This window comes from Asparagus officinalis, chromosome 7 (genome assembly GCF_001876935.1).
Source record: "Asparagus officinalis chromosome 7, Aspof.V1, whole genome shotgun sequence".
Taxonomy (NCBI): Eukaryota; Viridiplantae; Streptophyta; class Magnoliopsida; order Asparagales; family Asparagaceae; genus Asparagus; species Asparagus officinalis.
Window position 1 is genome coordinate 94,124,570 of NC_033800.1, and position 10,356 is coordinate 94,134,925.

Consider the following 10,356-nt stretch of genomic DNA (forward strand, 5'->3'; position numbering starts at 1 on the left):
GACTAAACCGGCAGCACGTGTTAGGCGCAGACTTATCCCTGCTTAGGATTCGGGATAAACTTCCCTATAATTGTATTCTGGTGTCTTTTTCAATCGGTGAAAGACTAAACCGGCAACGCGTGTTAGGCGTTGACTTATCCCTACTTAGGATTCGGGATAAAATTCCCTGTACTTGTGAAGCACAGATTTTGGGAGTTGAAAAAGGTGGTGTCTTCTCTTGGGGCAAAGACGAACCCGAAATGGGAGAGGAAGAATTTTATATTCTATCTCCCGACAATGAAGAAGAAGAATTTTATATTCTATCTTCAGCTGGAAAGGAGACTCGAGGTGGGATCTCCACCCCCAGAATCCGGAAAGGTGAAACTAAGAGTGGGACCAGAATCCGGAAGGGTGAAACCAAGAGTGGAATCTCCACCCCGAGATTCGAAAAGATTCAGATAACCCTACCTGTCGGAAGGTTTGATTACTGAACTAAAGATGAATTTCTCGTTTATCGAGAGTGAATTATGGTTTTGACCCTAACTGTAGGAGGGTTTGGCCAAACAGGAGTTTGAGGTGACCCTAACTGTAGGAAGGTTTGATCACTCGATTTGAAAGTGGACCTCTCGTTCATTGGAGGAATCGAGAGGGGATTTTGACTGTGGTCCTAACTGTAAGAAGGTTTGACCAAGTGGGTGTTTTGAGACAATCCTAACTGTAGGAAGGTTTGATCGCTCGATTTGTGGACCTCTCGTTCATTGGGGGAATCGAGAGGGGATTTTGACTGTGGTCCTAACTGTAAGAAGGTTTGACCAATCGGGAATTTTATGTCCAGACTCTAACAAGGAAGGTTTGATCGCTCAATTTGTGGACCTCTCGTTCATTGGGGGAATCGAGAGGGGATTTTGACTGTGGTCCTAACTGTAAGAAGGTTTGACCAAGTGGGTACTTTACGTCCAGACTCTAACAGAGAGAGTGTTGAGTGCATAGACATGGTGAGAATGGGAGTTCTTATTCATTACATTGCTGTGGTTTTGGGAACTTCCCATTACATAAATCGTCCACCCCCAGTTTCCTCTGCGGAACTGGTTCGGACATTATTATCAGTTAACTAACCGGGTTATCCTTAAGAATATTAGCTTAATATTCTCCAGGAACTTCCCGTCAAAAGTGGGGAAACAGTTTAGACTCATATACCTATTGGAGTATCAGGGAGTAGTTTAACCTCTTATACCGGTCGGAGGATTGAGAAACAGTTTATACTCGTATACTCTTTGGAGTTTTGAGAAGCAGTTTATACTCTTATACTTATCGGAGTCTGCCATTCTCAATTGGCTTACCTCAGCGTTATGACGCCAGCTTCAACCAAGGTCTGAATGCTATTCTTGAGAGCAAAGCAATCCTTGGTGGGATGAACGACCCTCCTGTGGTATGCACAGTACTTTGGGTCCGTAGTGTTGTCAGCTTCCTCCTGATTTGTGATAGGCGGTAGCTTGATCTTGTTACCTTCAAGGAGGGATTCGAAGATGGCTGGAACGTCTTCGTCCTTGAAGGAATACTCTCTTTGGAGTCTCGGACCCGAAGTCTTTTGCTGCCTTCGGGATTGCTGTTGTGACGCTTGATTAGCACCACCAGTAGCTGCAGGTGTTTTGCCCTTACCACGAGAGGCGAAATTTGAGTCCAGCGGATTAACCGTCGGTTGGTTCCTCTCGGCCTTCTTCCTTCTAAGGAATCGCTCAGCCTGCTCCCCTCGGACCTTCAGATCCTTCCAAGTGTCAGACGGTGCTGTTCCCATTGCTTCCAACACGTCCAACGCAAGGTTGTTGTGGCAAGTTTGGAGGATGAATTCCTCTGTGATCGGGTCCCGGCAATTCATCGCCTTGTTCCGGAACCTTTTGACGAAGGTGTCGACTAACTCCCCGTCCTTCTGCTTCTCATCGAGCAATGATCCGATAGATATCTCGGTGTCGTCGTCGAAGAAGTTGGCCAGGAACTTGGTCTCCATGTCATCCCAGCTGTTCACGTTTCCTGGCTTGAGGCGGCGGTACCAATCGAAGGCGGCTCCGCGAAGAGTGCCAACGAATGACCGCACCATCAGAGGCTCATTGCCGGAGATAATACCCAAGTGCGATTTGAAATAAATCAAATGCTGAGTGGGGGAACCCTTCCCATCGAACGGCGTGAAGTTGATTAAACTGAACTTCGCCGGATAGGGGATCGATTCCCATTCTCGTGGGTATGGACAGGGAATGCCTGTTTTCTTCGTCTCTTGAGCGGAGATCAATGTGTTGATTTTGCTCTCGAGATCTTTGATCTTCAAGTCTTCACTTGTATCCTCGTTGGCATCCTCGTTACCACCCCCTGCATTGACGGGAGGGTTATTGGCATTGTGAGCTCCATCCCTATCCGTGTGCTCTTCTTCCTGAACAACCTGATTACGGTGACTTGGTTCACCTTGTTGGTTCCTGAACGCCTGGATTTGTTGCTCATGCATCTCTCTCATAGTCTGCATGGCCATCTCCATCTCGAATTTGAAACTTTCTTTCTGCTTAGCCAAAGCGTCTTCAAGCATCTTGGCCATTTCTTCCGCGCTTATCATAAATGACTCGCGGGGTTGTCCTTCGCTGGACACTGTATTGTCCGATGCGACAGCAGAGCAGGAATCCGATTCTTCATCTTCCGAAGGCAATCTTGTCCGAACCCTACCATAAGTTCCTCGTGCGATGGCTCCGGACTGCAGACGGGTTACACGCCGGGACGCTTCCAGAAACGATTTGAGATCAATCTGTGTCGATGTCTCTTTGCTGGTCATGTTGGCGGTGACCCTCGGAAATTCTCCGTCTTTAACCACCGTTCTTCTTTGCCGGAAACGCCTATACCTTGGTTTTGGCGTTTCGGTGCCGAGCCTTTCGAACACTGAAATTCTCTCGGGGACTACCTTGATGCAGTTGCATTGAGACAGTACCGCCCGAATGAGCTTTGAACAAGGGCACTGAGTTTCCTGTTCTCGGGGACTCCTCTTTCTGGTTCTGTTCGTACCCCCAGCACGATAGTACAACTCGTCATTTTGACAGTCGGAGTAACCTATCGTGTGTGGGCACGACTTCTCAGGTATAACATTATCACTATCAGATGATAATGTTTCCATCTGAGGGCGAATTGCCTTCCTTGGACTTTCAAGAGTCACGCGCCTTGAGACATGCCTTTTTGGGCGTGAATTCTCAGCGGGCTCTTGGACCTCAATGCGCAAATTAGCGCGCGCAGTTGCCTTGAGCTCCTTGTCATGTTGGAGGTAGCGGTGACCCCCAGCGTGTTGATTCGTTCGGGGTTTTCTTAGTGGGCCCAAACGTTCTTGGATCGGAGCTTTGCTTCGCTCATCGGGAATTGGACCGAGGCGCTCCAAGACTGGCTTTCTTCTTCGGGAGGATTCTGCATGATCTCCCGGAGTAGCTATGGGAATTCTCGGCGACTTAGCTGGGTTCGCCGGAGGTTGAATTTTGGTTGGAGGCTGCAAAGGTTGCTCCTTAGCCTGAATTGCCGCTTCAGACTTTGGCCTCCAAACTTTGCGAGTTGGTGGCGGCTTCTTGGCCACTTCTTTCTGCAACTTTCTACGGGCTTCTTCGGCTTGAGCCCGTGCCTGCGCTGATAGTGCGCGGCGTTTGCGGATGCGTTCTTCCAGCGTCGAACGATTCCGTTTGACACGGACCCATTCCATTGTTGGCGGCTTGGAAGAGGCGCCGTTCATCTGTTGTTGAGGCTGTTTGCCTCTCTTGTTCTTCAGACCCGCGTTGTAGCGGACTCCGTCGGTGGACTCCATCGCTTTGGCGAATTGTTTGGCCAAGCGTTGGCGTTGCCTTTGGCGGGCTCTCTTTGAGAGAGTCACCGCTCCTTTGGTGACGGAGGAATTGGTTGGAACCAGCTTGATCTGGTTGGAGATTGGTGGAGCCTCATCTGACGCAACTTTGGCGTCAATCGAGATGAGGTCGTCGTTGGTAGCTTCAACTTCTTCGTACCAACGCACCTTTCTGTTGGAAGAGAACTTGGACTTCTTGGACTTGCGGGGGGAGGTTGATCTAGACGAGGATGAAAGGTATTCCTCGAACTTGGTCTGATCGAACTCGTATTCGACCTCCTCCACGACTGGGATCAAGATCCGCGGCTGCGACGCTCCGATCTCGGCAGCGAGATCGGTGGCTCCCACTGTGGTCGCCAGATTGTTCGCTGGAAAATTCGTGTCTTTCTTTGTTATTGATTCCATTGTCATCTTGAGTTACAACTTTTTGAGTTACAAAAGATCCGGTCTTTTTATAAGATCCGGTTACAACGAAAATCAAATAAAAATAAACAAAGATTACAACTTTTCTCCTTTTGTGTCGAACGAATCGCGAGCTCCTGTTTTGCGGTCGCTCGCTTTGTGGGTTCTTTGCCTGCGCCGGGGTTGTTTGCCGTGGACCACCGCGCGATCTAGATCCGGTCGGATCTACGCAGTACAACGGGTATTATTTCACCAAGGAAATAATAGCCGGGGAGGATTGTTTCACCAAGGAAACAATCGTCCAAGTCTCGGGATCTAAGACCAAGCTTAGATCCGGAGTATGCCTGCGTAGATCTGAGATCTGATCCTCTCGAACACCTGCCTTATTTGACGTTGATGATCGCCGAGCACCAGATCTGAAGGAGTGAGTCCCCGAAGTCCCAAAGTTTCAATCTTTTTTAAGTTCCGAGTCTCCAATCCAGCAGGGCTTCGCCTCTCTCCAAAATTTCCAACCTTCTCAAATGACAAGGGGGTGGCCTATTTATAGGCTCTCAGGACAGTGCCCGCAAAAAGAGAAACGTCGGCCACCGTCGGCCACTGTCGGCCACCTCGAGGTGGCCGGCACTGTGCCGAGCCACCTTGAGGTGGCTCGGCTCTTGGCCAAGCCACCCCAAGGTGGCTCGGCCACCGAGCCACCTCAGGGTGGCTCGGCCAGTCCAAGATCCAAAGGAAAGCTAGATCTAATACAGATCTGAAGTTTGGAGGGAGAAAAGAGGCTTGTGAGAAAAGAAAATCAAAAATTAGAGGGAGGGGGTGGCCGGCCCTAGAAAGAGAGGAAGAAAAAAAGAAAAAGAATAAAAAAAGAACCCCTTTTATAGCCTTGAACCAGATCTGGCTGAACCAGACCAGACCAGGGCTGAACCAGACCAAGCCAGATTGAGCCAGATTGAGCCAGGTTGAGCCAGATTGAGCCAAAATGAGCCAAATTGAGCCAGATTGAGCCTGGCTGGACCAGACCAGACCAGAATGAGCCAAATTGAGCCAGATTGAACCAGAATGAGCCAGTTTGAGCCAAATTGAACCAGTTTGAACCAAATTTGAACCAGAATTCAAATTGGAGCTGAATTAAGCATTGAAACGACTTTTGATCAACCTACGGTTCAGTCCTTCACCTATTTAACCCCTCTACCATATATTTGGAAGGGTCGGAGAGATTTTTGAACCCAAATACTGCCTTTTTGGCACTTTTTTTGGGCCGGTTCAGATTATTCGAACCTAAAGAATACTCCAATAAGGTATACGAGTATAAACTATTCCCTCCTCTTTGTTGAGAAGTTTCTGGAGAATATTTTTCTAAAAATATTCTTAAGGATAACTCAACATAACTCCCAGGAGTGTATGAGTATAAACTAGACCTCCCCGCTCCAACTCCTTAAGAGCTTAAACTGTGTAGACTCCAAAATACTTACGAGTATAAACTGTGTTAAACGCCGGACAACGCGTCACAATGAAGATTCAAAGCCGTCAACCGATGGTCAATTTCATGTTGAAGCAACTAACTCGAGCTAAAAAGCCAGGAAATCAAGAATCGACTTCAAATTCAAAATTCCGACAACGGTCAGACAATAAATGCAGCACCGGAACCCTCTCAAGCATTCGACAAAGCACCGAATAGCCTGGAGGATTGAAGGAATCGAGAATAGAAACCATTCCAAGAGCCTGTTACACCGATTGAAGGTTGGGACAGTCATATCCAAAGTATTCCAGACTCTTCTATAAAAGAACGAGACTGGAAAACTTTGGAGGGGGTATCTGTAGGCATATAAAATTGCTTATAGGTCCCTTAACACGGCTCAACACGAACTAATGAACCATCGGGCGACGTATCTAAGCACGAACGTCAGTCCACAACACCGAAGCCAAGTGACACGCAACGAAGCGGATTAACAAGGCTACGAAGCTGACGAACCGCACGTGAACGACGGAATGAATCCACTCGCGTGCGGAATCAAACCAACGGTTCAGGGAGTCAACGAGTCATCCAACCATATAACGAACTCGAACTCAGACACCAAAGCCGATTTACTGCCTAATCGGGATCCAGACTTCCAAATCAGGATTCAGAACAAATCGGGGTTCAGAGCAACGTCACAGGCGAACTCGGATGAATCGTGATCGAGTCATGATCAGTTTTGGAATCAAACTCAGAGTCGGATTTATTACCAAATCAGGAATCAAGTCAACGAATCGATTTCAGACCAATCAACCGCATAACCGAATGGGTGGCTCGGCATGAGCCGAGCCACCCTGAGGTGGCCGCCCAGATCTATGCCAAATGCACAGATCTGGTTGCCTATAAATAGGCGGGGTCATTCATCATTTTGGAGGACTTTTGGAAGAACTTTTGGAGAGCCGAAACTCTGCCGGATTGAGACCTCATCTTGGAGTTTTTGAAGGCTTGAAGACTTGGACATTCGGATCTGATTCTCGGCGAGCTTAGAGGACTTTTTGGAAGAACTTTTGGAGAGCCGAAACTCTGCCGGATTGAGACCTCATCTTGGAGTTTTTGAAGGCTTGAAGACTTGGACATTCGGATCTGATTCTCGGCGAGCACCCGCATCACAAAAGGCAGGAGTTCGAGGGGATCAAGATCTCAGATCTACGTTGTTACACTCCGGATCAAAGCTTGGTCTTTGATCCCGAGATTCGAGCGATTGTTTCCTTGGTGAAATAATCCCTCCGACTATTATTTCCTTGGTGAAATAATACCCGTTATACTGCGTAGATCTGTTCGGATCTAGATCGTGCGGTGGTCCACGGTAAACAACCCCGGCGCAGGCAAACAACCCACCCAAGCGAGTGACCGAATAACAGGAGCTCGTGATTTGTTCGACAAAAGAGAAAAAGTTGTAATTTTTTAATTTTCTTTATTTTTGATTTTCATTGTAACCGGATCTAAAAAAGACCGGATCTTTTGTAACCGAAAAACTGTTATTCAAGATAGCAATGGAATCAATGAAGAAAGCAACGATTTTTCCCGCGAACAGGAACCAATGGCTCAGAGAGCTAGTTAACCTTGTAGTGGTGGCCGGTGACCATGGCAAGGAGTCTAAGGATAAGGAAGAGCAAGCAGAGTTGAAGAAGATGTATAGTCTCATTGAGGAGTACAAGTTGGATGGTTCGATCCGTTGGATCTCTGCTCAGATGAATCGGGTTAGAAATGGAGAACTGTATCGATATATCTGAGATACTAAAGGGGCCTTTGTGCAGGTACTCCACTCTTACTAGAAAACTTATTGTGTTTTATGGCTGGAAATATGAGCACATTATAGATACTAAAATCATGGCATTACTAGTGCCTAACTTCTTACAATTATGGGTTAACTTCAGAAGACCGCCATGCACTTTGGGGGTGTTGCAGATAACTCCCTGCACTATGTTAATTTGAGAAAATACCCCTCAAGAATTGGGGTGCTGCAGATAACCCCCCTGAACTTTGTGGTGTCTCAGATAACCCCCTAAACTTGCAACTTGTCTCAATGGAACCCCTACCTGTAAATGAAAAACAACTTAAACATTTTTGGGAGGGGAAAAAATCCCCAATTTAGACATCTGTTGTTTACTCGCCTTAATCTATATGTTTGCATCCGTGTCATTATAAATTGTTTAACAAAACATTTCCATCTTTGTTAGCCGGCGTTCTAAGAAGCATTTGGACTCACAGTTGTTGAGGCCATGACATGCGGTTCACCCACATTCACAACGTCCCATGGTGGGCCCGCAGAGATAATAGTCCACGGAGTTTCAGGCTTCCACATTGATTCGTACCAAGGCGACAAGGCTGCTGAGCTCCTTGTGGACTTCTTTGAGAAATGCAATCAAGATCCAACCCACTGGGAGAAAATCTCTAAAGGACTTGATATCTGCGTCTGATTTTGTTGACGTAGAGCTCGACTCTTGCGTTTAATTTTGCCGACACAGGGTTCGACCTCCGCGTCTATTCTTTGCTTTTGCACTTGACTGATTATTTTCTTTGTTTTGCAGTACGCCACACCAGCGAGTCTCTTCCTTTCCGCCATCACTTTGGTCATGAAGGTGGTGTTGATAAGAATATGACGTTCAATCTACGCCTAAAGCTCCCTGTGTTCCGTATCATCGAAAAAGACCGTGTTGAAGCGATTCTTCAGGCTTCTTTTGAAACTCTTCGGACATTGGTCACAGACGCCAAGTTTGAGAGTCTAAGGTGTAAACCGCTCGTCAAACCAGCATTCTTCTTCGGGGATTTCATTAACTTTGAAACATGTGTGGCTTATGATGGGGATTATAAGTGGCTAAGGAAAGTTAGGGATCGTCACCTCTTCTTACCTAACATGGAGAGGATGTACCCGATATTATACTTCCAGTGTGCTTCTATTCCAAGGCGCATAGATTGGGACCTTGTCAAGGAACAAGATGGAGTTGCCCTTGGAACCTTGACTTTCCAAGGGGTTCGTACAATGGGTTATAACAAATAGGTGACAGCCTTATGACCAGGCTTGTTCGCCAAAGAATACCCAGTCGGTGAAGTGGCTAGTCTGGCGAATACTTTTGTCAAGAGATTTATGGTGAAGAAAGGAGAATTTCTCACACAAGGATTTAGGTCTCCTGGTTGGGTTCACTCTTCAGTGACAGGGTGGTGGACCCGAATGACCAATTTTGTTTTGGAGGAGTTAGAGACACCCCTCACTCAAGCTGGTATGAAGATTCCCGTGAGGGCTACTAAATACGGGATCATCCAGAGCCACTATCACTTCTTCTCTATATTGGAGAGATACAATCCCGAGACCTGTACCTTATTTACTCCGGTAGGGGAATTGGGTTTTTCTCTTCACGAGATGCATGACATCTCAGGTCTTCTTGTCGGGGATTTACCATATGAAGAATTTTTTCCAAGATCAACGGAACTTAAAAATTTGAGAAAAACTAGCCCTGAAGTTTACTCCAAGCTCTGGGAAGTTATGTGTCACTTCCATATCTGCATGCAACAGACAGGGGCTCGGGGTAGTGGTGTAAAACAAGTATCTTGGGCAGAGTACTTGTTCCAGAATTTGACCGATAAGGGAGCTCCAGTGACCAGATTGTCTGCGAGTACTTTGGAGGAGATTCAAACCCGAATCGATGCCCGATAAGGGAGCTCCAGTGACCAGATTGTCTGCGAGTACTTTGGAGGAGATTCAAACCCGAATCGATGCTGCTACCTCCCATTATACAAATGAAGTTGTCTGCGAGTACTTTGGAGGAGATTCAAACCCGAATCGATGCTGCTACCTCCCATTATACAAATGAAGCCAAAGAGGATATTTTTCCTGCTTACACGGAGTTTGAAAGCTTCCACTATCAAGCTTAGATCCCTATCTCAGATATGGCATTGCTGGCGGGGTTCCTGATGTTGTGGCTAAAGCGATGCGTTATCCCCACCAGGCCAATTGATGCTCTTATCGCTGAGGTGATTTACCCAGCCATTTTTTTGGAGCATGGAAGCCGCTGAACCTTCTTTCCACAATGGTGTGTCGTATACAGAACGGGTTACGTGAGCTAGTCGTGGATTTTGTTAATGTCACGGAGGTAAAGTCGGGCGAGGGCAAGACTTTTAAAACTCCCAATCCCCGGGTGCCACTGACTTATATTTATCTGATGACTTGGTACGTGTCCCACTGTCCCTCATTGATGAGTGCGGCTTCTCCTCAAGGTGATTCATTCATCCCACTTGTACAATGATTGAAATCTGCAAAGTGGAAGGGGACTTACATGGTTAGGATTCGCCAGATCTTATCGCAGGACACTAATTATCATATTTTTTATTGCTTCCTCGATTTTGAAGGTGGGGGTGTATGGAGCAACATTCCAAGATGTGGCCGGTCCTAACAGATTCACTCAGCTGAATGGGGGTGTCTTTCGTTGGCTACTCTACATCAGGGCGGGCTACTTGATCTTTCCAAGTGTTTCATTGAGTCTTATCAACCATATAGGTTTGCTCGACAATTTGGGTATGACTAGCTGTAGGCATGTAAAATTGCTTATAAGTCTCTTGGCATAGCTCGGCGCGATGATTCGACAAACCATCGAATGACGAGGCGACAAGG

The 10,356-nt window shown here is 46.9% G+C and overlaps 1 protein-coding gene across 1 annotated transcript in view; it reads left to right on the forward strand.

The window, feature by feature from the left end:
* LOC109847517 (sucrose synthase 1-like) overlaps nucleotides 1-7,549 on the forward strand; it is a 17,907-nt gene extending 10,358 nt beyond the window's left edge. Inside the window, exon 4 of the mRNA XM_020416744.1 lies at nucleotides 7,282-7,549. Coding sequence (XP_020272333.1) covers nucleotides 7,282-7,480 — 199 coding nt within the window. The 3' untranslated portion in view covers nucleotides 7,481-7,549. The remainder of the gene's footprint in view (nucleotides 1-7,281) is intronic.